Here is a 27,907-nt window from a genome sequence, read left to right as displayed (position 1 = left end):
GTGTGTAGGCCAATGACAAAAAAAAAAGTCTACATTTAATCCATTTTAAATTCCGGTGGCAACACAACAAAACGTGGAAAAAGTAAAGCGGTGTGAATACTTTCGGAAGGCACTGTGTCTTAAGAACGTGTGTATGCTTTATCTGTGACATTGTGACCATGAAGAAGCTTACCTCTGCATAAGAGTCTGCCTCATCAAAGCCAGGCATCTGCTTCTTCATGGACATCAGTGAATCCTGAAGCTCCTTCAGCTCTCCCTCAAACTCTTCCTTCTCCAAACGTGCTCTCATGAGCCTACACAAACACAGAGCATGTACGGTAACCATGTGAACACAACAGCTAATGCACAACAAACAATGAACACTTTTTGAATCTTCACACCGTCAAAAACCTGTTGCCTTCTAGGAATCTGAACAAATCTCAATACATCAATGATCAGATCAAAAGTCACTTTGGGCAGCATCAAAACTTGATACGAGCATGTTATTTGAGTGACCTGTTATTTGAGGAACAAAACTCAAGTTAAAGATTTGGCCCCATGAGACTAAACTATTCTACTCAAACCAAACAGTTAGTTTGAGTTTCTCGCTCATGTTGGTGTGTTGTTCTGCTCCCCGTTCCTGCTAAGTAAAAAAAAAAAAAAAAAAAAAAAAAATCAGGGATAATATATCTATTTTTTTTAAAAGGCACATGTATTAAAGGGAGGGAATAGAATAACATTTAACATTTCAGGTCAGAACCCAAGCCAGTGGACACATTACAGTTTCAACAAAAAAATGTAAGTATCAAATGCCATCCCCCCCAAAAAATAAAAAAATAAAAGGTGTGACCATCAGCAAAAATCTTAGGAAAGTGTGACAATGCTAACTTAGGTGTTCCGAAACAGACTCCTATTAAAATTAAAATACTCGGGAGCAAACGGTCTCCCTTTAGCAGGGCTGGGAATTTCCAGGGACCATACAATATTATCACAATGCTTAGGTGCCGATACGATATGTATTGAGATTCGCATGACTCATGATTCTATATGTACTACAATTCGATACTCTGACTTTGTTGCAATTTTATGTTACAAACATAGTGCTTACTATGTCTGCTGCAGAGAGAGCGAGCATGAAAAAAATTGTTTTGATCAGTCCTGGAAACAAAAGTGCTGAAAACATGTGGTCACTACTTAAAAGATGGAGAACAAGCTATAGGATGAAAATTACAGGTGTTTTGGAGCAGGTACAGCAGACTAGCGCTAGCTGAAAATATACTTTCAAATCAAATTTCATTTGTCACATGGACCGAATACAAAAAGGTATTCACCTTACAGTGAAATGTTTACAAGGCCTTAACCAGCAATGCAATTAAGAAAAAAAACAACAAATCATTAAAGAGCAGCAGTAAAATAACAATAGCGAGGCTATATACAGGGGGTACTGGTACAGAGTCAATGTGCGGGGGCACCGGTTAGTCGAGGTAATATATACATGTGGGTAGAGTTACTAAGGGGGGGGGGGGGGCAATATGCAAGTAGTCTGGGTAGCCATTTGATTAGATGTTCAGTAGTCTTATGGCTTGGGGGTAGAAGCTGTTTAGAAGCCTCTTGGACCTGGACTTGCCCTCTGGTACCACTTGCAGTGCGGTAGCGGAGAGAAAAGTCTATGACTAGGGTGGCTGGAGTCTGACAATTTTTAGGGCCTTCCTCTGACACTGCCTGGTATAGAGGTCCTGGATGGCAGGAAGCTTGGCCCCAGTGATGTACTGGGCTGTACGCACTACCCTCTGTAGTGCCTTGCGGTCAGAGGCCGAGTATTTGCCATACCAGGCAGTGATGCAATCCATCAGGATGCTCTCGATGGTGCAGCTGCAGAACCTTTTGAGGATCTGAGGACCCATGCCAAATCTTTTTAGTCTCCTGAGGGGGAATAGGTGTTGTTGTGCCCTCTTCACCTTGGTGTGCTCGGACCATGTTAGTTTGTTGGTGATGTGGACACCAAGGAACTTGAAGCTCTCAACCTGCTCGCACTGCAGCCCCGTTGATGAGAATGGGGGCGTGCTCGGTCCCTTTTTTCCTGAAGTCCACAATCCTCTCCTTTGTATTAATCATGTTGAGGGAGAGGTTGTTGTCCTGGCACTACACGGCCAGGTCTCTGACCTCCTCCTTATATGCGGTCTCATCGTTGTAGGTGATCAAACCTACCACTGTTGTGTCATCGGCAAACTTAATGATGGTGTTAGAGTCGTGCCTGGCCGTGCAGTCATGAGTGAACAGGGAGTACAGGAGGGGGCTGAGCACACACCCGAGGAGCCCCCGTGATAAGGATATGTGTGGTGGATGTGTTGTTACGTACCCTTACCACCTGGGGGCAGCCTGTCAGGAAGTCCAGGATCCAGTAGCAGGTGTTAAGTCCCAGAGTCCTTAGCTTAGTGATGAGCTTTGAGGGCACAATGGTGTTGACCGCTGAGCTGTAGTCAATGAATTGCATTCTCACATAGGTGTTCCTTTTGTCCAGGTGTGAAAGTGCAGTGTGGAGTGCAATAGAGATTGTATCATCTGTGGCTCTGTTGGGACGGTATGCAAATTGGAGTGGGTCTAGGGTTTCTGGGATAATGGTGTTGATGTGAGCCATGACCAGCCTTTCTAAGCACTTCATGGCTACAGACACGAGTGCTAAGGGTCAGTAGTCATTTCGGGAGGGCAGGGCAGGCACCACCAAAATCAGTACTCTTTAGCAATCGTATGTGTAAGTTTGCCTTAGAACAGTGTTTCCCAACCCTGGTCCTCAAGTACCCCCCAACATTACACATTTGTATTGTAACTCTGGACAAGCACACGTGATTCAACTTCTCAACTAATCATGAAGTTCTCAATGAGGTGTGTTTGTCAAGGGCTACAACGAAACTATGTAATGTTGGGGGTATTTGAGGACCAGGGTTGGTAAACACTGCCTTAGAATACCAGGTAAGGGGCTGCCACTGATAAGGTGCCACAATCTATCTGGTATTTTGGATCATAGGTCAAGACAATAGAAAACTGACCTGACAAAGACTACTAGTTTAAAGCTAAGAAGACGACTTCATAGGTGTGGAGACGTGTATGACGCACCATTGATATACGATTGATACAGCCAATGAAATAATTATATTGAGGCACTCACTCCTGCTTGGTGCTGTGAAGCTCCTCTGTGGTGGTTTCCAGCTGCTTCCTCCACTGGCCTCCCTGGTCCCTGCAGCTCTCTAGCTCCTCCTCCAGGCAGAGCATGGCATCATTCACCCTCTGCCTCTCCTCCTCAATATGCAGCTGGGACTAACACATAGCAGGGAGAGATCAGACATATGGTACACATACATGCAGCTGAAGTCAGAAGTTTACATACACCTTATCCAAATACATTTAAACTCAGTTTCCCACAATCTCTGACATTTAATCCTAGTCAAAATTCCCTGTCTTTGGTCAGTTACGATCACCACTTTATTTTAAGAATGTGAAATGTCAGAATAATATTAGAGAGAATGATTTATTTCAGCTTTTATTTCTTTCATCACATTCCCAGTGGGTCAGAATTTTACATGCACTCAATTAGTATTTGGCAGTATTGCCTGTTAAATTGTTCAAATGTTTTGGGTAGACTTCCACAAGCTTCCCACAATAAGTTGGATGAATTTTGGCCCATTCCTCCTGACAGAGCTGGTGTAACTGAATTAGGTTTGTAGGCCTCCTTGCTCGCACACGCTTTCAGTTCTGCCCACATATTTTCAATTGGATTTAAGTCAGGGCTTTGATGGCCACTCCAATACCTTTCATTTGTTGTCTTTAAGCCATTTTGCCACAACTTTGGAAGTATGCTTGGGGTCATTGTACATTTGGAAAGACCCATTTGCTTCCAATATAGCCACAATTTTCCTCCCTCAAGATGCTATCTATTTTGTGATTCGCACCAATCCCTGCTTCGCGGTTGGGATGGTGTTCTTCGGCTTGCAAGCCTCATCCTTTTCCCTCCAAACATAACGATGGTCATTATGGCCAAACAGTTCTATTTTTGTTTTCAGACCAGAGAACATTTCTCCAAAAAATACAATCTTTGTCCCCATGTGCAGTTTACAACCCGTAGTTTGGCTTTTTAATGGCGGTTTTGGAGCAGTGGCTTCTTCTTTGCCGAGCGGCATTTCAGGTTATGTCAATATAGGACTCGTTTTACTGTGGATAGATACTTTTGTACCCGTTGTTTCCTCCAGCATCTTCACAAGGTCCTTTGCTGTTGTTCTGGAATTGATTTGCACTTTTCGCACCGACATCTCCTTTGTGAGCGGTATGATGGCTGTGTGGTCCCATGGTGTTTATACTTTCATTCTATTGTTTGTACAGATGAATGTGGTACCTTCAGGTGTTTGGAAATTGCTCCCAAGGATGAACCAAACTTGTGGAGGTCTACAATTTATTTTCTGATGTCTTGATTTTCCCACGATGTCAAGCAAAGAGGCACTGAGTTTGAAGGTAGGCCTTGAAATACATCCACAGGTACACCTCCAATTGACTCAAATTATGTCAATTAGCCTATCAGAAGCTTCTAAAGCCATGACATCATTTTCTGGAATTTTCCAAGCTGTTTAAAGGCGCAGTCAACTTTGTGTATGTAAACTTCTGACCCACTGGAATTGTGATACGGTGAATTATAAGTGAAATAATCTGTAAACAATAATAATCTGTAAACAATTTTTGGAAGAATGACTTGTGTCATGCACAAAGTAGACTTGCCAAAACCATAGCTTGCTAACAAGAAATTTGTGGAGTGGTTGAAAAACAAGTTTTAATGACTCCAACCTAAGTGTATGTACACTTCTGACTTCCACTGTACATACAGTGCATTTGGAAAGTATTCAGACCCCTTGACCTTTTCCACATGTTTTTACGTTACAGCCTAAAATGGATTAAACTGTTTTAAATACTCTCTCGGAGCTCTACGAACAATTTCTTCGACCTCATGGCTTGGTTTTTGCTGTGACAGAGTCTCTTTCCAAATCATGTCCAAGCAATTGAATTAACCACAGGTGAACTCCAAGTTGAATAAACACCTCAAGGATTATCAATGGAAACAGGATGCGCCTGAGCTCAATTTAAGTTTCATAGCAAAAGGTCTGAATACTTAAGTAAGGTTTCTGTTTTTTTATTTGTAATACATTTGAAAAATGTCATTATGGGGCATTCTGTGTAGATTGATGAGGATTTTTATTCAGTTTCAGTTTGTTTGGGAAAAGGTCAAGGGGTCTGACTACTTTCCGAATGCACTGCACATACCACAGGAGGTTGGTGGCACCTTCATCGGGGAGGACGGGCTCGTGGGAATGTCTGGAGCAGCCAGTGGAATAGTATAAAATACGTCAAACATGGTTTCATGGGTTTGATGCCATTCCATTTGCTCCGTTCCAGCAATTATTATGAGCCTTCCTCCCCTGATACATACAGACGGACATAAATAAACCAGTCCCGGTTTCTCAGGGACCTCCAACCAATGCATATACTGTGTTGTTCCATTTCAGCACTACCATACCGGATTTAACTAATGAAGGGGTAAATTAGGATTGGATGGCGAAACACTGAACATTTGACATATGAAGAGTTAATTTCCAAAACGCTATATCCACCAATTTCTCATGTGTTTTTTCATCAGAAATTATTTCTTATGGGTACCTTCATGTGTGTGTAAATTATTACTGTTCAGTTTTTTTTTTATCCATAGATTTTTTTGGGCAAAACGTTATATATCCGTTGTTTAGCTGGAATGTAATGTTTGTATCCTGTATATTCACAGTGATATGTGGTTGTCTCACCTAGCCATCTTAAGATGAATGCACTTCATGTTTATTGCTCTGGATAAGAACATCTGCTAAAGACTAACATTTCAAATGTAAATGTTTTACATACAGATCTCATATTACTGTATTGAATATATATATATATATTTTTTTTTAAATAGTGATGTCACAAATGTATACTTTGTACAGTTCATTAATTTCGTTATGTTATTTTTGACCGTGCAAAAACTAGCGTACTACTTATTTCTTTGAGAGCGAGGCGGATATGTCAAGTGATAGATTTGAAACAAATACATGTCTGTCATTGAACAACCCCATGCCATGCTTAGATAGTTTTTTCACTCACTAATATCTCAACAGCTTTAAACAATAAAAGCTAATTTACCAAGATTTCTGAAAATGGATATATAGCATTTTGGAATGAAACTTCCACACAAACACAAACCAACGTATCCACCTGTGACACCTGTTCCATGGTGCTTCTCAGGGTTTCCATGTCCTGGCTGTACTGCTCCCTGAGGGCCTCCATCTCCTGGTCGTGGCTCCCCACCTCTTCCTTCAGCGCCCCCTTTAGGGCCGTCAGCGCTCTCTCCCTCTGACGCAGTACCTCCTCCTGACGCTGGCGCAACATTGCCGCCTCCGCCAAGTCCGCCTGCAACGACATCACATCCTGCAAGGGAGAGAGAGAGTGTGTAAATGGCACTGAATGGCTGCCATTCATCACCTGGGAGTTCATAAAATGCCCCCAAACAATGTAAAGCACTTTGAAGAGTGCAACATAAATGCAAGACATCATCATCATCATTGGGGCGGCAGGTAGCCTAATGGTTAGTAACCGAAAGGGCCAGTTACCGAAAGGTTGCTAGATCGAATCCTCGAGCTGACAAGGTACAAATCTGTTGTTCTGCCCCTGAACAAGGCAGTTAACCCACTGTTCCTAGGCCATCATTGTAATTAAGAATGTTGTTAACTTGCTAGTTAAATCAAGGTTAAATATATATATCTTTTTAAATCATCCTTGCCGTACCGTCTGCAGTGACATGGAGTCGGTTTGTGGTGTGTTCTCTGGCATTCCCCTCAGCTCCTCCTGAAGCTCAGCCAGCTGATCTTCCTGTTGACGCACCCGAGACTCTGCCCCCTCTCTGGCCATCCGCAGCTGGGTCAACCTGATAGGGAAGACAGAAATCGATAACCCAATCAATATACTCATTAACGTGTCAGTCAATTAGACAATCAATCCATCAACCGAACAATTAAAGAAGCAGGAGATTAATGGGCTGCTTAAAGGTGTAATCCATAGGTTGACAACAAAATGTAGAATAAATACATATGGTGACTTTTAGGGGTCTTAACACACGTACACTGCAAATGCACACAGATTCCAGACACAAACCTAGTCTATTTAAAAAGTGCATTTTAGTCCAGGGCTTGGCCTAATCTGTGACAAGCAAAACCAGCCATAGGTGTGTGAAGCCTAGCTTACTCTTCTTGGGCCATCTGTAGTTCGGTTTTGTTGCGGTCCAGTTGTTCCTGAAGCTGGTGGTTCTCATTCAGACGCTGCTCCAACTCCTTCTTCAGATTCTCATGAGACCCTTGTTTAGGAGGAACCTGTGAGGAGACAAGTCAATGTACATACAACTGCACCTACTATATATTGTACGGCATTCAGCGGTGTACTCAGGTAGCCTAGTGGTTAGCGCATTAGGCCAGTAACCGTTGTTGGATCAAATCCCCTGAGCTGACAAGGTAAAAATCTGTCGTTCTGTCTCTGAGCAAGGCAGTTAACCCACTGTTCCCCGGGCGCCGAAGACGTGGATGTCGATTAAGGCAGCCCTCTGTACCTCTGATTCAGAGACTGACTAGGTATCCCCCTTTCAATCTACAATTCACTACCCCATCAGACATGCATAGAAACCTGCATTCAACACTACATTGTTGGCAACAAATAAATTGATACAGATTGGCATCAATGTTACCGCCACAGCGCAGTATCTACAATATACACCATCAAATAGTGCTAGGGGGTGTCATTCACAGGTTGGTGGCACCTTAATTGGTGAGCCCGTGCTTGTGGTAATGGCTGGAGCGGAATAAGTGGAATGGTATCAAACATGGTTTCTATGCGTTTCATGCATGGCACAGTCACGTGAAACTGTATAATGGCTCTGCGTCCCAAATAGCACCCTATAAAGTGCACTACTCTTGACCACGGCCCACAGTAGGGTACCATGTAGGGAATAGGTTGGCACACAGACTGGATGTTGCTCAGTGACAATACGGATGAGGGTAAAGTTTTGCCCTGCGGAACTAACATTCCTCTGACAATTTCCTCTCACATATTATCAGTGATAGATTATGGTCTGTGCTGCAGAGATTATGCTCTCCTCAAGGCAACTGGCAAATCACTTTGTTTTGGTTTTATATGTTTGTAAAGAGGGGTAATGTAGAGTTGAATTGACTATGAACTGGACAGTAGAAATAATGTAATTTAGCCAATGGACAGGCCAGTTAGCTGCTAGCTATATCCTTGAGGGAAATCTATAAATAATACATTCAATACTGAATATCATACAAATTAGATAACAGGTGTCCCTTCTGGCCGTAGGAGGCACGCACACCACCTGCTTCAAGTAACCCAACACACCAGCTTGTGTTCCACCACACAGGTAGCAGAGAAACTCTATATGTCTGCTATTTCACTGATACCAGTATACCATTTAACACTGCCCTAGAGCCAGCCAAAACAATCTACTGATGTTCAGAGAGCACTTAAACACGGAGTTGAACCAACAATCATATCTAGTAGAGGGAAGAGAACACAGATTATACTATATTTGTACTATGATTGTCAAATCTCTGGCTGCCTATACTGTATGCTTAAGCAGAATTAAACTATTACTAATGGTATCCAAGCTATTAAGAAATGTTGATACACTACTTGATCAAAAGTATGTGGAGACCTGCTCCACCGAACATCTCATTCCAAAATCATGGGCATTACTATGGAGTTGGTCCCCCCTTTGCTGCTAGAAAAAGCCTCCACTCTTCTTGGAAGACTTCCACTAGTTGTTGGAACAATCCTGTGGGGGGGAACTTGCTTCCATTCAGCCACAAGAGCATTAGTGAGGTTGTGCACCAATGTTGGGCAATTAGCCCTGGCTCGCAGTCGGCGTTCCAAATCATCCCAAAGATGTTCAATGGGGCTGAGGTCAGGAATCTGTGCAGGCCAGTCAAGTTCTTCTACACCGATCTCAAACATTTTTGTATGGACCTTGCTTTGTGCACGGGGCATTGTCATGCTGAAACAGGAAAGGGCCTTCCAAACTATTGCCAAGGTTGGAAGCACAGAATCGTCTAGAATGTTATTGTGTACTGTAGGATTAAGATTTCCCCTCACTGGAATTTAGGGGCCTAGCCCAAACCAGGAAGAAACAACCCCAGACTATTATTCATCCTCCAAACTTTGCAGTGGGGCAGGTAGCGTTCTCCTGTCATCCGCCAAACCCAGGTTAGTCCGTCGGACTGCCAGATGGTGAAACTTGATTCACCACTCCACAGAACGCGTTTCCACTGCTCCAGAATCCAATGCCAGCAAGCTTTACACCACTCCAGCCGACACTTGGCATTCAGATGTTGATCTTAGACTTGTGTGCGTGCGGCTGCTCGGCCATGGATACCCATTTAACGAGGCTCCTGACGAACAGTTCTTCTGCTGACGTTGCTTCCGGAGGCAGTTTGGAACTCGATAGTGAGTGTTGCAACTGAGGACAGACGATTTTTTACGCGCTTCAGCACCCTGCGGTCCCGTTCTATGAGCTTGGCTGAGCCGCGAAGTGTTGCTCCTAGACATTTTCCCCTTCACAATAACAGCACTTGCAGTTGACCGGGGCAGCTCTAACAGGGCAGAAATTTGACAAACTGACTTGTTGGAAAGGTGGCATCCTATGAAGGTACCAAGTTGAAAGCCACTGAGCTCTTCAGTAAGGCCATTCTACTGACAATGTTTGTCAAAGGAGATTGCGTGACGGTGTGCTCGATTTTATACACCTGTCAACAAGGGGTATGGCTTAAATAGCAAAATCCACTCATTTGAAGTGGTGTCCATATACTTTGTATATAAAGTGTATAGGTGTAGTATTTAGACCTAAACTGTGTTCGAAAACTCATACTAACCGCATTATTTAAGACATAAATTGTGTAGTATGCTTATTGGTCATAGTATGGATATAAAAGGGAAAGGGGGATACCTAGTCAGTTACACTCAGTTGAATGCATTGTTGTGAGTCTTCCGCATTTAACCCAACCCCTCTGAATCAGAGAGGTGCAGGAGGCTGCCTTTAATCTAAATCCATATCATCGGCATCTGGGTAACAACTGCCTTGCTTAGGGGCAGAACAGATTTTTACCTTGTCAGTCCGGGGATTCGATCCAGCAACCTTTCGGTTACTTGCCCAACACTCCTAACAGGCTACCTGCCACCCCAATATAGTTAGTATGCCAAAAGTTCATGGATGTCGTACTCCATTCACCAAAATACAAAGTATACAAGCAGTAGACAGTACTTCCATGCTTTTAGGGCCCATAATGAAATTCTTCAGAAAATGTGCAGGCTTCATAAGATTTTCAGACTTGAAGAACATTTTGGAAAATATGCATCCTAAATCCGACAAGAGCGGCTACAAATTCTTACTTTAGCTTAACATTTGTCATAATTAGTTATGTAATAAAGTAATGTTGGCTGACAATTTGTAGGCTAAGCTAGCCTTACGAACCGCATTTCATAACAGTACATACAAGCAACTACTGTAATGTTAGCGAGCTACCTAACGTTAGTTGGCTACTAAGACATGAAAATTGCCAGTATGTTAACGATATGCTAACTACCAAACGTTTATTAACTTGATTATTCATGTCATTCTTAGCTGAGCTAAGTGGTATAGTTGTGCTTTCTCAACGGACATTGTTAATGAAGTCGTAAGATAACAAATACTTGCTATGGTAACAAGCTTGGAAGAAGTTGCATAGCAACAGCATCAACTTCCGGTAGACGGTCGAAGCGCTAGTACACTCAACTGAAAGGATACCGTTTGTTTACAGTATACTAAAATGAACTCATGATAACTCATGATATATATATATAAATATATAAATATATAAATATATAAATATATAAATGTTAGTATGGGTATTCAAACAAAGCGCAAGTCTTGAACCAGAACTAGCCTTGGGGAACAGTGGTGTTAGAAAATGGCATCTCATTATTAGAGCAGTCCTATAACGGTGCCAGTCCATTTACCACCCCCCTCAGGCCAGAATGTCTCAAGAGCCACTACTTGTGGTGATGAGTTAAGACGGCCACCCTTCACAGCATCACCATGGATACCACCATAACACTGGGCCCCACACAATTATTGATAGATCCCAATGACAGAGCTCTTAAAACACTGACTGGGCCCATCCTAATCAGCTTTTCTCTTCAGATGCTCTGTTGTCAAGATACCCCACAGATGATTTACATGGTTAGTAGCTACAATCACACAAAAGGCTATATAATGAGATATAAATGACAGCTCATATACATACACAAGTGGTCATACCTGGAGGTTGCCATGTGCACACATAAAATGAATGTCTGCATAGAATTAATACTAGGCCAAGGCTGTGGATCTGTAGGTAACCGCCAAGTCCCGCACGCCTGTATCCCTTTCCCCTACAGCTAAATTCCAAATCAAGTTCTGTGCATGTTTCTTTACCTCTAATTTAACAAAAAACATGTTGGTCACCCTCCCTTCACATTTCTCACTGTCAATCATGAATGCTAAGTTTTACAGGTGAAATATCCATGCAGCATCTGCATACCAACCACTTGATCTCAATCAGTTTCATGGGGATATGATTTTAGACCTTGAGTTATACAGTGTTGTTTCAAAGTAGTGTTGTTTTGAATTATGTACAGTGTGCAAAGTTTAGAGCAGATGGTGTTAAAGGCCCAGTGCAGCCAAAAACGTGATTTGTCTGTTTTATATACATTTCCACCCTACGAGGTTGGAATAATACTATGAAATTGTGAAAAGTATGGTAATATTATTTTCATATAAGAGCTGTTGGGGAAAAAACACCTGAAATTTCAGCCTGTGGGATGGAGTTTGGTCTGCCTGGTGACATCACTAGAAGGTACATTTGTTAATAGACCAATAAGAGAGTTCCAAACCTCTCTGCCAATAACAGCTATTTTTCAGTTTTCACCTCCCCACTCGGACCACTTCCACAATTCTAACTCTTCACTAAGAAGCCATTTATATATATAAAAAAAACAGTTTTAATTGAAAACAATCACAGTAAGCTACTTAATTGTTCCCCGAAAATTTGATATTGAGATCAAAATGGCTGCATTGGACCTTAAACTGTAGAAATACCTGTGTTGAGTTTCAAATCAAAGAACAGGCTGAACAAAACTATAAACGCAACATGTAAAGTCCCATGTTTCATGAGCTGAACTAAAAGATCCCAGCAATGCTCCATATGCACAAAAAGCTTATTGCACCCAAATTTGTTTACATCACTTAGTGAGCATTTCTTCTTTTCAGTTGTCACACAACATATTGCCACATATCTCTAAAGTTGAGGGAGCGTGCAATTGGCATGCTGACTGCAGGAATGTCCATCAGAGATGTTACCAGATAATTGAATGTTAATTTCTCTACCATAATCTGCCTTGAACTTTGTTTTAGAGAATTTGGCAGTACGTCCAACCGGCCACACAACCACAGACCACGTGTATGGCGTTGTTTTTTTGCTAGCGTTTGCTGATGTCAACATTGTGAACAGAGTGCCCCATGGTGGCGGTGGGGTTATGGTATGGGCAGGTATAAGCCACAGACAACGAACACAACTGCATTTTATTCGACGTGCAATTTGAATGCACAGAGATACCGTGGACGAGATCCTGAGGCCTACTAAGGTATCTGATCAACAGACGCATATCTGTATTCCCAGTCTTGTGAAATCCATTGATTAGGGCCTAATGCATTTATTTCAATTGACTGCTTTCCTTATCTGAAACATAACTCAGTAAAATTGTTGAAATTGTTGCTTTCTTTTCAGTATATTTTTTTCTAGTGGTGCACGCTGCAAAGGTTTTGCAACATTTGAGAAATTTTACCATTTGCACAATCATCCTAAAATCTCATCACAAATGAAGTGATGTTCTGTCTTACAGTAACGTTATACTATTATATTCAGTTATGTAGAATACCAGCTTTGTGATCTTGCAGACCTTGATTCAGCTTTGATCTAACTTTATTAAAACGAGCACCATTTGCCAGACTAGCCTGTTCTCTACAAGTAGAACAGAAACTGTGCATGAAGTAGAAAATAGACTTTTAGCTGTCAGGAAGAGGGGTTCAGAAAAACTTGGATCCACAGCCACTCTGTAAATATCATACGCATAAAGAAAATAAGACTGCTGTACACAAATATAGGCTACTGACCTCAGGAACAAACTGTACAGAGGAGAATAACATTTTGACAGTGCAAAAATGCTGACTGTTGCCAAAACTGACCGTATCATTTTAAATACCCTGCGAGCCGCTTGATCTAATCTCCACATTTTTGGGGTGTCAAAATGGAGCTCTTGGAGACACAGAATATTACTATAAAGGTTATACAAACTCCCTCTTATATGTACAGAGAACACACACATCCTGTTACTCTTACATACAAAGCTCAAAACACACACATTTATAAACAAAAACACTTTTTGATATGAGCACACTAAAATGGGTCAATCTCGGATGAATTAAGCACACAGCAGTACAAACACTTTCCCCCTTTTTTCGTGCTTATCTAATTGGTAGGTAAAGTCCCATCGCTGCAACTCCCTTATGGACTTGGGAGAGGCGAAGGTCGAGAGCCAATGTGTCCCCCGAAACACGACCCTGCCAAGCTGCACTGCTTCTTGACACACTGCTCGCTTAACCCGGAAGCCAGCTGTACCAATGTGTCGGAGGAAAAACCGGCCAACTGGCAACCGAAGTCAGCTTGTAGGCGCCAAGCCCGCCACAAGGAGTGACTAGAGCGTAATGGGACAAGGAAATCCCCGACCAGCCAAACCCTCATGACATTGGGCCCAATTGTGCAGCTCCTTATGGTCTCCCAGTCACAGCCAGCTGTGACACACCCTGGGATCAAACCCAGGTCTGTAGTGACGCCTCAATGCCTTAGACTGTTGCACAACTTGGGAGGCCATAATTTCCTTAAAAAAAACACTTTCATTCTTACCTTAGCACCACTGGTTGTCTCGTAGACTAGGTTGCCTTTACTTTTGATGGATAAATCACTCTCACTGATCCTAATGCAGAAGGCAGAAAATTATATGAAGATGAGCTTTAGTAAGATAAGGATACCTATGAATGCAAGTGGTAAACATTATAATTAAGCAATAAGGCCCGAGGGGGTATGGCCAACATAACACGGCTAAGGGCTGTTCTTAGGCACGACGCAAAGGTATATTAGCCATATATCACAAACCCCAGAGGTGCCTTATTGCTACTATAAACTGTTTACCAACATAATTAGAGCAGGAAAAACAAATGGTTTTGTCATACCGTGGTATACGGTCTGATGTACCACGGCTGTCAGCCAATCAGCATTCAAACCACCCAGCATATATTTTACATACATACATACGTGTGTGTTTATATATGTGTGTGTGTGTGTGTGTGTGTGTTATTGATATGAGCAATTGTTATATATATATATAAATATATATATATAACAATTGCTCATATCAATAATACACACACACACACACACACACACACATATATACACACACATATTATACATTACTGATATGAGCAATTGTTTTCTGAGAGTACAGGACATTTTTGGTACAGGAGTAACAAAATAAATTATAATTTACAGTGAAACATTGCCCAATTCAAGCTTGAGTGTAGGATCTCTTGGTTTTTACCACTACCACAATAACGTATATCACAATATAACAGCAGAGACTCTGAAGCAACAGCGTTCCAGGTCACATGTTTGTAAATGTCTTTACCCCTCTTTCAGGATGGTGTAGACAGCTTGTTTGGTTTGTGGTTCCTCTCCACTGATGACCTCTACACTCTGATTCCTCTGAGGGGCCAGCATCCCCTTCAATGGTAAAAGACATTGAGGGTCAGAACAGATACATTATACTGCTCAAACACAAAAAAACTAAACTTGTTACTTACTGTCTTCTTTGGTGGGATGGCAGGAGGGGTATCCTTGACTAACTTCCCAGGTGACTTTAAAAAGCTCATTTTGGGGCCAGGGAGGGCTGTCACCTTGGCAACTGAGACAGGGCTCATTCCTAGGCTACTGTACGGAGGTGTGGATGATGTGGATGAGGAGGTGGAGGAGAAGAGCAAGGAGGTAGTGTTGGGAGTTGGCGAAGGAGGGGAGACCTCATGATGAACGTCTTTGCAAGCATCCAGACTTCTGGAGCGTCTGCGTTCATCGAACTTGAGCCGCAGCCTTGTTCCGGAGCGCCCCCTACTCTGTCCAGTAGGAGTGCCAATGTTGAACTTGCTGATCAGCTTGTTGATAGGCGCCAGGGAGGTCTTGTCGATGGCAGGAACAATCGCCTCATTGAACGACGCTGGAGGAGGGGGTTCTGGGATGGACGAATCAAGTCCATTTCTGCCCATCAAACCACCGAGCACCACCCCATTCTGTCTGGCCCCTCTGGGACTAACCGGTTTGAGCCCTGCCTCATTAAATTCCTCCCCATTGACCCAACCTCTCTCCTTCATATCCACTCTGTAGGGTTCTGCTGCTGTGGGACTGGGTTCTTCCTTGACCTTTATCTGTCCTTCCCTCCGGGGCCCACCCTCACCCTCTCTCTGGCTCCCAGCCTGGCCATCCCCAGGAGGTCTCTTGAAAGGACTCCCAAAGTCCTCCCTGCCCTCACCCTCTGGTGTGGACTTTGGAGAGACCGGAAAACTGAGTGTTTGTCCAGTAGGGGCGTAGGGGTTCTGGATCTCCCCCCCTTCCTTCCTCTGGGGCAGACTGTTGTAGGGCGAGGAGAGGCCTGAGTTGGGGTTCTGTGACTGGGCCTGCTGGGTCTTCAGCTGCACCCCATACGAGTCGCCCTTTTCCCCATCCTTCAGCACCACGTAGGGCTGGCCGGAGATGCCCTGTACCCGGACGGCCACCCCGTACTTGTTGGAGGGGGGCATGGCGCCGCTGCCCCCTCTGGTCTTCTCGGGGTAGCCCCCGCCAGTGTCATGGAGGTCCTTGATGAAGCGGATCTGGACGCCATAGTCAAGTGGAGGCTTCCTGTCTGTGGAGAGGGCCATTTTGACTTCCTGGTTGGGCTAGAGGATACTTGGGCAGAGGGTGAAATTCTAATCAGTCCACACACACTGCAGTTGACAGCCAGCTTCACAAGTAATATTTTAAAGAACAGTTGTACAGAAGTCAAAATAATATTTGTTTTCATCCTAACAAGTCTCTCCATTTCTATCAAAGCTATTGTGTTTCAGGTTCTACACCTGACAATGAGCAGGTTACTGGCACAATGCATTCACTGAAACTGACTCGCATCACACAGTTAATCATCCACTTAGTGCACCGCTTTCATTCTCACAAAGACATACTGTCCACAAGAAATACACATCTCAGTCTGGTGTCTCACTGTTTCTCTACTAGTCTAGAATTTGCCTGGGGCTGTTTCGTTTCCTCTTAGTCACTGCTACCACAGTACGGCCATTGATGGGGTTTGCATATGACCTCCATTATATGGATTGACATCGGCTTGGATCTTCTTCATATTTCTCCTACTTCAATTCCCAGACCTTTCTTTATACTTGCATAGTGTATGACCCACTGTTGCATAAGGACAAAAAGTATGATGCAACTGGTATAGTATGAGATATGGCATATGTTCATGATACCCTATTCTTTATAATAGCTTCTCTCACAGGATGTAAAGTATTCATTGAGACAATTATGCCACTAGGCCACTGAGCATTTCTTTGTGCTGGTATAGTCCTTTCTGTGTGGGTGTAATGCGTGAGAGAGAAGGAGAAATAGAATGACTGAAGAGAGTGGGTTTTGAGGGCCTGCGGGTCTGATAGCGATCATTGTGAAGTGGTCGGAATTTTTCATGCTGCCCGCTCATAAAAAGATAAGCTATATCCTATATGCAAAACGTAGCTCAAGAGAATTTGCAAGTGTCCACGCTCATCATTCTTGGTGCTTCAAGTTCAATAGCCATAGCCTATCTCTGCGTCCGAGATCAGGTGTGCATGTAGTCTCCATTAAATAGAATAATAGGCTATAGCCTATGCATTGGCGGAGAAGCACACAGTTATCTTTCTAAATAGGTTAACTACATTGCCTAGAAATAAATATTGATCACCCATATTTGTCTCCATCTGAAAATCCCTCTCCTAAAAAAAAAATAGGCAGGCTATATGCAAAACGTAGTTCAAGAGAAAGTGTCCGCTTTCTCTCCAACTTTGTTTTATGGCCACGATCCCATTTTGATATCTGAAATTTCACAACAATGTGAAAAAAACGACCTAATTTAACAGCCAATGTTAACTTTTTTTATTTGAGTCTATGGCAGTCACTGTTAATGTTTTTCTAAAATTTCTGATTGTCTCCTCCACTCACCATCAAATACTTAAAATGTGGGCCTATGACAGTCAATTGCAAATTAGTCTGACATAAGGTCTCATCTCACCATCACTTGAGATTCTCAAAGTCAGGGGGCGTGGTCGACAATGAGAGCACTGAATCCAGATAAGCTACCACGAGTTATATGGTGCTTTGAAATCAACTGGGAAGTTGGGAAAAATACACAACGTCAAATCATGATGTCAGTGAACTTTTGGTCGGAAAGTCAGAGCTCTATATAGAAGCCAGAGTTCCGAGTTCCCAGTTGCATCACATATGTCTAAAATAACATTGCAGGACTGATGTTGGTTTCGGGACCAGTTCTTGCATACAGAAAAATAAAGGCAGTCTGATAGTTATGAAAAGCTGCAGGTGTGATGAAGAAATCAGTGCCGCGCAGACTTCTAAGTGGGTACTTGATTGTGCGTAGCATAAATTACTAGCTAGATATACGACTTCAGGTGTGTTAATATACTGGCAAATCCGATGTATTAGTAGCCAACTAACGTTAGGTAGCTAGCTAACATACCGGTACATACTGCTTTAATGATACGCTATGCGTTTTGTAAGATAGCTAACAAAATGTCAGCCAACATAACGTGAAACGTAACCTATTTGAAAAGCCATCACATTGCTTTAATTAATTATGACAAATGTTGAGCAATACATTTACATCCACGCTCATCGGACTTCGGCTGCATATTTTCTGTCATTTACTTAAAATCTGAAAATGTTGTGATGCCATGCCCATTTTCTGAAGAATTGCATTATGGGCCTTAAAAGAACGGAAAGTGTTCACTAATTGTATACCTCATATTTTGGCAAATTTAGTATGACATCTGGGAACCTTTGGCATACTAAGGGTCGGCAGGGTAGCCTAGTGGTTAGAGCGTTGGACTAAGTTCGAATCCCCGAGCTGACAAGGTACAGATCTGCCGTTCTGCCCCTGAACAGGCAGTTAACCCACTGTTCCTAGGCCGTCATTGAAAATAAGAAATTTGTTTTTAACTGACTTGCCTGGTTAAATAAAGGTACAATTAAAAAAAAAAAAAAAACTAACTATTAGAGGTCGACCGATTATGATTTTTCAACACCGATACCGATTACTGGAGGACCAAAAAAGTCCAATCCCGATAAAATAAAACGGTCGATTTCTATATATTTGTAATAATGACAATTACAACAATACTGAACTTTTATTTTTACTTAATATAATACATAAATAAAAATCAATTTGGTCTCAAATAAAATGAATGTTCAATATGTTCAATTTGGTTTAAATAATGCAAAAAGTGTTAGAGAAGAAAATAAAAGTGCCATGTAAAAAAGCTAACATTTAAGTTCCTTGCTCAGAACATATGAAAAGTTAGTGGTTCCTTTTAACATGAGTCTTCAACATTCCCAGTTAAGAAGTTTTAGGTTGTAGTTATTATAGGACTATTTCTCTATACCATTTGTATTTCATATACCTTTGACTATTGGATGTTCTTATAGGCACTATAGTATTTCCAGCCTAATCTCGGGAGTTGATAGGCTTGAAGTCATAAACAGCGCAATGTTTGAGCACAGTAAAGAGCTGCTGGTGTAACCGATGTGAAATGGCTAGCTAGTTAGCGGTGGTGAGCGCTAATAGCGTTTCAATCGGCGACGTCACTCGCTGAGACCTTGAAGTAGTTGTTCCCCTTGCTCTGCAAGGGCCGCGGCTTTTGTGGTGCGATGGGTGACGATATTTCGAGGGTGGCTGTTGTTGATGTGTGCAGAGGGTTCCTGGTTCGAGCCCAGGTAGGGGCGAGGAGGGGGACGGAAGCTATACTGTTACACTGGCAAATGCATGAAAGTGCTGTTTGAATAAATGGTTACGAGCCTGCTGCTGCCTACCACCACTCAGTCAAACTGCTCTATCAAATCAGACTTAGTTATAATTTAATGACACAGAAATACGAGCCTTAGGTCATTAATATGCTCAAATCCAGAAACAATCATTTCGAAAACAAATGTTTATTCTTTCAGTGAAATACGGAATCGTTACGCTTTATCTAACGGGTGGCATCCATAAGTCTAAATATTGCTGCCTAATCTCGGGAGTTGCACAACCTTCAAATGTTATGTCATAATTATGTAAAATTCAGGCAAATTAATTACGGTCTGTTAGGAAGAAATGGTTCACACAGCTTGCAAAGAGCCAGGCGGACTAAACTGCTGCATATACCCTGACTCTGCTTGCACAGAACGCAAGAAAAGTGACAATTTCCCTACTTAAAAGAAATTCATGTTAGCAGGAAATATTAACTAAATATGCAGGTTTAAAAATATATACTTGTGTATTGATTTTAAGAAAAGCATTGATGTTTAGGTACACTTTGGTGCAGCGACAGTGCTTTTTTCGTGAATGCGCTTGTTAAATCACCCGTTTGGCGAAGTAGGTTGTGATTCAATGACAAATTAACAGGCACCGCATCGATTATATGCAACGCAAGACAAGCTAGATAAACTAGTAATATCATCAACCACGTGTAGTTAACTAGTGATTATGTTAAGATTGATTGTTTTAGGCCTCCTGGGTGGCGCAGTACGAGCTGTGCCACCAGAGACTCTGGGTTCGAGCCCAGGCTCTGTCGGAGCCAACCACGACCGGGAGTTCCATGGGGCTACGCACAATTGTCCGGATTTGGGAGGGTTTGGCCAGTAGGGATACCCTTGTCTCATCGCGCACTAGCGACTCCTGTGACGGGCCGGGCGCAGTGCACGCTAGGTGCACTGTGTTTCCTCTGACCCATTGGTGCGGCTGGCTTCCGGGTTGGATGCGCTCTGTGTTAAGAAGCAGTGCAAGCTTGGTTGGGTTTCGGAGGACGCATGGCCCTCGACCTTAGTCTCTCCCGAGCCCGTACGGGAGTTGTAGCGATGAGACAAGATTGTTAGTAGTTACTATTGGATACTACGAAATTGGGGAGAAAAAGGGGGTAAAAGAAAAAGATTGTTTTTTTTATACAATAAGTTTAATGCTAGCTAGCACCTTACCTCCTTGCTGCACTCATAACAGGCAGTCAGCCTGCCACGCAGTCTCCTCGTGGAGTGCAATGTCTTCGGTCATAATCGGTGTCCAAAAATGCAGATTACCGATTGTTATGAAAACTTGAAATCGGCCCTAATTAAAATCGTCCATTCCGATTGATCGGTCGACCTCTAAAAGCATACTACATACTCAATTTACATCACAAATAGTACAGTTAGTATTACTATTCGAACACAACTACATCTATACACCATTATGATATTATAGACCATAACCTGCAGAGTGGCACAGTGGTTTAAGGCACTGCATCTCGGTGCTCACTACAGGCCCTGGTTTGATTCCAGGCTGTACCTCACGGCACAACACTTCTCCCCTATTTGACCTCGATAGTTTGTGTGTTTGTATTGGTATAGATATATAGGCTACATGTGCCTTGAGCTGTTCTTGTCTATTAATGTTCTGTATTATGTAAAGTTTCAAGTTGTGGACCCCAGGAAGAGTAGCTGCTGCTTTTGCTACAGCTGATGGGGAGCCTAATAAAATCCCCCTCCCCCAAAAAAATGGGTAAACATACCATTGTTCCACCTCACCTGGAAAGTGCGTTGATTTATAAATCAGTAGTACTCAACATGAACATGACCTTAACCTGAACAAAAATATATAAAAACACAACATGTAGTGTTAGTCCCATGTTTTATGAGCTGAAATAAAAGATCCCAGAAATGTTCCATATCCACAAAAAAGCCAATCTCTCAAATATCCAGCAACTTTGCATAGCCAATGAATTGGAGTGAGACAACATTCCACAGGCCACAATCAACAGCTTGATTAACTCTATGCGAAGGAGATGTGTTGCGCTGCATGAGGCAAATGGTGGTTACACCAGATACTGACTGGTTTTTCTGATCCATGCCCCTAACTTTTTTTAATGCCATCTGTATTCCCAGTCATGTGAAATCCATAGATTTGGGCCTAATGAATTTATGTAAATTGATTTTCTTATATGAACTCAGTAAAAATCATAGAAATTGTTGCTTTTATATTTTTGTTCAGTGTATATAATACATACACAATGCACACTTACAATAACCCCTAATGACAATTAATTGATGTCAATGTATCAATCATGTAATGATTTGGATTAGTAGTAGATTATTTCAGATAGCACATTGGACTGGAGTATGCATTGGCTGTTATAAACTGTTGTGAATGCTTATTGCCTACGACAGGTATCATGCTATGGTTAAATTGCCGTTGTACAAGCTTTATGACACAGTTTCAGTTTCATGTGGCCCATCAACCATGTAGCCTTCAGTATAACCTACCAATACAGGGGTTAAATGTCAACCTCTCCCCCAAAAACGCTGGGAGCAGGGGGTGGACAGGATACTCCCATTGTTCCAACTCCTTGGAGCATGAGCCACCAGTGGCTATGCTAGGAATGGGCCTTTCTCCTCTCAGCTACCACAGAGCCATCTCCCACAGACTTCATAGACCCATCAGTCAGAGTGTGTTTGCAATGGGCACACCTGCAGTGTGCACACCCCCCACCCATCGGTCTCAACACAGAAGCTGCCTCATTCCTCTTTCCTTAAATTTTCTTGCTAGTTTCGGTTACAGATGCTGCCAAACTGCTCGAGTTTATCCCACAGCAGTTGAGTGAGGGCCGATTAATTGGTAACCTGAGGGTAATGAATCAATAACCAGAGGGAATTAGCTATTGGTTTACACGGTAACAGCCCATGCCTAGACCATTAGGAATTAGGTGAGATTAACAAGTCAAAGTCAGCCTTTTTCAAAAAAATTCTCAGGATTCCAGACATTCTCTCTATACTAAATGTTCTGCGTGAGTTTCCATTGGTTTAAGAAACGGATTATGAGGAAGCTGTACAATTGGAGAATTGGGGCATCTAATGTATGAGTAGGGAGGTTTTAGTTTGAGGGTTTAAACAGAGTTGATCGAAGGGGTTAGCCTTACTAACTGCCATCTCATTCCAAAATCATGAGTAGCAATATGGAGTTGGTCCCCCTTTGCTTCTATAAACAGCCTCAGTAGTGAGTGTTGCAAACGAGGACAGATGATTTTTGCACGCTAAGCGCTTCAGCACTCCCATTCTGTGAGCTTGTGTGGCCTACAACTTTGCGGCTGAGCCGTTGCTGCTCCTAGGCGCTTCCACTTAATAACAGTACTTACAGTTGACTGGGGTAGCTCTTGCAGGGCAGAAATTTGATGAACTGACTTGTTGGAAAGGTGGCATCCTATGACAGTGCCATGTTGAAAGTTACAGATCTCTTCAGTAAGGCTATTTTACTGCCAATGTTACTCTATGGAGATTGCATGGCTTTGTGCTCGATTTTATACACCTGTCAGCAACAGGTGTGGCTGAAATAGCCAAATCCACTAATTTGAAGGGGTGTCCACATACTTTTGTACATAGTGTACAATAGGACAGAAAGTAAACATATCTATATTAAGTTAACTGGCAAATATTATTACAAGGGAGACTCCTTGTCAAAACATGAATGAATCAACTGTGTTGTGGTACTTTGCCATTAGAGAAACTACAGGATTTTCAATGGGAGACATAAGGCCCGGATGGCAATGTTTGGTGAACGTATTGGGAGGCTACGCCATTACAACCCAGTAGCAGGCCAGGGTTTTGCGCCATTGGTTTCACTCTATCCCACGCTCTCAGACAAGGCCACATCACAATGCATTACTATGTCAACAGAGAGCGGAATGTCACCGAACAGGACTATTTGCCAGCCAGCCATCGTCCTTCCCTCTCCCCACGCCCCTCCCACTCGCCCTCTCTGCCCCACTTTCTCACCCATGCCGTTTGCCCTATATGTGACACACACACACACACACACGAGGGTGAGAAATCACCACCACTGGAGTCAAAATACAGTATGAATGGATTTTTTTTTTTAAGTATGGGGGTTTGAATGACTAAATTACATTTTTTTATATCACAACTAAAGCCACCCTTGCAACACGAGGGAGTACTGTAAACTAATTCAAATCTATACAACCCTAAAGCCTAAAAAGGTGACAAATTTATTTTTTTATTCAAAGAACACCTGGATTGTACAATATTTGCACAAGCTCTCAAGTTCATTGTTATTCATTACTAGAGAGCCATTTAAGTGTTGACAGATTTTCAAGCCGATTTAGGTCCAAACTGGAACGAGGCCACTACGGAACATTCAATGTCATCTCTTGGTAAGCGACTAGAGTATATTTGGCCTTGTGTTTTAGGTCATCGTCCTGCTGAAAAGGTGAATTTGTTACCCAGTATCTATTGAAAAACAGAACCAGGCTTTTCTTTAAGATGTTGCCTGTTTAGCTGTATTGTTACTTTTTATCATTATTATTATTTATTTTTTTAACTCCCGGAGTCCTTGCCGATGACAAGCATACCCATGATGCAGTCACCACCATGCTTGAAAATATGAAAGCGGTACTCAGTAATGTGTTGGATTTGCCTCAAACATAACACTTTGTATTCAGAACATAAAGTTCATTTCTTTGCCACATTTCTTGCAGTTTTACTTTAGTGCAACAGGACGCATGTTTTGGAATAAAACATTCTGTAGAGGCCTCCTTATTTTCACTCTATTGTGAACTACAATGTTGATCCATCCTCAGTTTAATTGCTATAATAAGAGAAAAAACTGTTTAAAAAGTCCGTATTTGCCTCATTGGTGAAATTCTTAAGCACTTTCTTTCCACTCTGGCAACAGTTAGGAAGGACCCCTGTATATTTGTAGTGACATCTACCGATAGGTGCCCTTCTTTGCGAGGCATTGAAAAACCTCCCTTGTTTTGTGGTTGATTCTGTGTTACTCGAACAGTGTATTTCAGAGGGACCTTGCAGCTTGATGTGCACCCACAATGCCCGTTAATCATTTCACAATAAAATATGAAATTATGGCATAGCACTGGGAGTCATTACTTGAATGGGTCACCCCTGTATGGGATTGTCGCTTGTTGCCCGTTTCCACCTAAGTGGAAAGCCTGAGTCTCATTGCTCAACTTGCACACATAATTATCTGTGAAGTTAATGTGGAGGACCATCTAATTGTGCTTAATATTCTCTTTGATTTATCTGAACTGACCTGGTGAATCCAGTTGTTGTGTTGACTGCCATTGCACCTCCAGCTCTCTGTTGAACTCTTTAAATCAACTCCCCTATGATTGCTATTTTGGTTTTTACACAGTTAAAGTTATCACCAACTGCGACATTCTCTCTGCCAGTGCTCCCATGTGGCCTTTCCATTAGGGTTGTGATCAGCAAACTGTACTTCATCGAAGCAACATTCAGTGCATTCATGGCGCATGCATCTTTTGTCCTCTTTACTACATGTTATACTTGACAGGAGTGGGGACAGACTTTTAGTAGGATGTCTCCGTTTGCCAAACTGTCAATGAGAAGATTCTGGTACTTATGTGGATGGCATGCACATGTATTGCGGTCACTATGCTTAGTCTCGAACATAGAATGTCCTGTATCTTCTGAACGGTCTGTAGGACAAGCGGTGCTGCCTCTTACACTTTTGAGTGAAGTCCTTGTGGAGTATTCTCCTATCTTTCTTATTTCCTTTCAACAGTGTCTCTTCCCTGGGAGCAGAATGTTTTTTTTGCTTTTCACTGGTAGATTTATTTTTCTGTTGCATGATGGGCAATGGTATTCCTCACTGACCATTGACATTAGGACTACAGAACAAAAACAGAACTTTCTGTACTTCAGCCTTTCATCTTTAATTCATCTCATCAGCATCTTATTTTTGCTCTAAGATTTTTCCATCTCCCCTTTGAGTTTCACTCGCTCTGCCAGGGCCTAGTGTTGAGCTTTGTCTGTTCCTTGGTAGGATAGATGAATGCTCTGGTGTGCTGCATTGTACAAGGCCTGGGTCTCCCTGGATTTCCTGCTCTTAGATTAATTAGTTCATGAAGGTTCTTTCACTACACCTCTTCTTTGAGTTTCTCCATTTCTCCCGAAGCTTCCCTTTACATTTTTCAACTCGATTTCTGCTCTGGATAACCCCCCCAAAAATGTTTTTATTACAATCTCAAAAGTAAGCCTAATATTCAATTAGGACAACAATTTAGATTTGCATAATGACTTCCTCTCTCCTCTCAGGATCAGCATTTTGTCTCTCCCTTTATCTCAGTGTTCTCACATCCTCAAGCTGACATGAATAAAAATAAAATTAGTCTATAGCCAACCCTTTTTTCCCCACAGTACAACAGTGCCTCTTCAACCTCATGAGGCTGAAAATATGTAGCTTCCTGTCGGGCTGTATTACTGCCTGGTACGGCAACTGCACCAACCACCAGAGGGTGGTGCGGTCTGCCCAACGGGGACAAACGACCTGCCCTCCAGGACACCTACAGCATCCAATGTCACAGGAAGGCCAAAAAGATCATCAAGGACAACCACCTGAGCCACTGCCTCTTCACCCCGCTATTATTCAGAATACTAGGTCAGTACAGGTGCATCAAAGCTGGGACCGAGAGACTGAAAAACAGCTTCTATCTCAAGGCCATTAGAACGTTAAACAGCCATTACTAGGCAGCTTCCACCCGGTTACGTAACCCTGCAGCTTAGAGGCTGCTGCACTACATACATAGACTTGAAATCATTGGCCACTTTAATAATGCTGACATATTTTTGCTTTACTCATATGTATAGACACACACTATTCTACTGTACTTTAGTCTATGCCACTGACATTGCTAATCCTAATATTTATATATTCTTTAATTCCATTATTTTACTTAGGTTTGTGTGTATTGTTAGATATTACTGCACTGTTGGAGCTAGAAACACAAGCGTTTTACTACACCCGCAATAACATATGCTAAACACGTATGTGACCAATAAAATGTTATTTGATTTATAACTATACTGATCAAAAATATATAAATGCAACAATTTCAAATATTTTACAGAGTTACAGTTCATAAGGAAATCAGTCAAATTTAATAAAATCTATGGATTTCACATGACTGGGAATACAGACATGCATCATTTGGTCAAAGATACCTTTAAAATAAATACAAATTATCCACGCCCCTTCCTTTTTTTTTTTTTTAAAGTCAATACCTGGTGTGACCACCATTTGCCTCATGCAGCATGACACATCTCCTTTGCATTGAGATGATCAAGCTGTTGATTGTGGCCTGTGGGAGAGATGTCCCACTCCTTTTCAATGGCTGTGTGAAGTTGCTGGATATTGGCGGAAACTGGAACATGCCGTTGTACACCTCGATCCAGAGCATCCCAAACAGGCTCAACGGGTGACATGTCTGGTGAGTATACAGGCCATGGAAGAACTGGGACATTTTCAGTTTCCAGGAATTGTGTACAGATCTTTGCAACATTGGGTTTGTGCATTATCGTGCTGAAACATGAGGTCAAATCAAATCAAATTTATTTATATAGCCCTTCGTACATCAGCTGATATCTCAGTGCTGTACAGAAACGCAGCCTAAAACCCCAAATAGCAAGCAATGCCGGTGTAGAAGCACAGTGGCTAGGAAAAACTCCCTAGAAAAGGCCAAAACCTAGGAAGAAACCTAGAGAGGAACCAGGCTGTGGGGTGGCCAGTCCTCTTCTGGCTGTGCCGGGTGGAGATTATAACAGAACATGGCCAAGATGTTCAAATGTTCATAAATGACCAGCATGATCGAATAGGTGACAGTGGCAGACGAATGGCACGACAATGGGCCTCAGGATCTCATCACGGTATCCCTGTGCAGTCAAATTGCCATCGATAAAATGCAATTGTGTTTGTTGTCTGTAGCTTATGTCTGTCCATACCATAACCCCACCATGGGGCACTGCTGATGTCAACTTTGTGAACAAACTGCTCGCCCACACGACGCCATACACGTACGTGGTCTGCGGTTGATCATGATTGGACATGATTTGGAAAGGCACACACCCGTCTATATAAGGTCCCACAGTTGACAGTGCACGTCAGAGAAAAAAAAACATGCAATGAGGTCGAAGGAATTGTCCATAGAGCTTGTCCAATTGTCCATACAGGATTGTATCGAGGCACAGATCTGGGGAAAAGGTACCAAAAATGTTTGCAACATTGGTCCAAGAACACAGTGGCCTCGATCATTCATAAATGGAAGAAGTTTGGACTACTCAATTTTAGAATAAGGCTGTAATGTAACAAAATGAGGAAAAAGTCAAGGGGTCTGAATATTTTTTTAATGCACCGTATGGCCACTATATCTAGGAAAACCAAAGTCCCAAAGGCTGGGCCTAATAGTGTATAACAGGTCATACAAGACGTTTTGTAGTGATTCCTATGTTGTTGATGTAAAGAATAGTTGTTGGTCTGTGATGTGTAATCAAGAGCAAACAGACGTCGCAGTTGACATGAAATTACTTTCCCCAGTTAC

General features: G+C 42.3%; 1 protein-coding gene across 2 annotated transcripts in view; it reads right to left on the bottom strand.

Moving 5' to 3' along the window:
- cgnb (cingulin b) overlaps positions 1–27,907 on the bottom strand; it is a 53,717-nt gene that overhangs the window by 11,530 nt on the left and 14,280 nt on the right. The window contains exons 2-9 of one of the 2 annotated variants that reach the window (XM_064984044.1): positions 15,038–16,172; positions 14,863–14,957; positions 14,082–14,151; positions 7,285–7,409; positions 6,829–6,967; positions 6,259–6,471; positions 3,146–3,294; positions 173–293 (exon numbers count right to left, since the gene is read on the bottom strand). In XM_064984044.1, coding sequence (XP_064840116.1) covers positions 173–293; positions 3,146–3,294; positions 6,259–6,471; positions 6,829–6,967; positions 7,285–7,409; positions 14,082–14,151; positions 14,863–14,957; positions 15,038–16,144 — 2,019 coding nt within the window. In that variant the 5' untranslated portion in view covers positions 16,145–16,172. The remainder of the gene's footprint in view (positions 1–172; positions 294–3,145; positions 3,295–6,258; positions 6,472–6,828; positions 6,968–7,284; positions 7,410–14,081; positions 14,152–14,862; positions 14,958–15,037; positions 16,173–27,907) is intronic. The other variant, XM_064984045.1, reaches the window with a different exon arrangement.

Source organism: Oncorhynchus masou, chromosome 13 (genome assembly GCF_036934945.1).
Source record: "Oncorhynchus masou masou isolate Uvic2021 chromosome 13, UVic_Omas_1.1, whole genome shotgun sequence".
NCBI lineage: Eukaryota > Metazoa > Chordata > Actinopteri > Salmoniformes > Salmonidae > Oncorhynchus > Oncorhynchus masou.
Note: the sequence above shows the minus strand (reverse complement) of the source record. Positions and strands in the feature narration are given on the sequence as shown.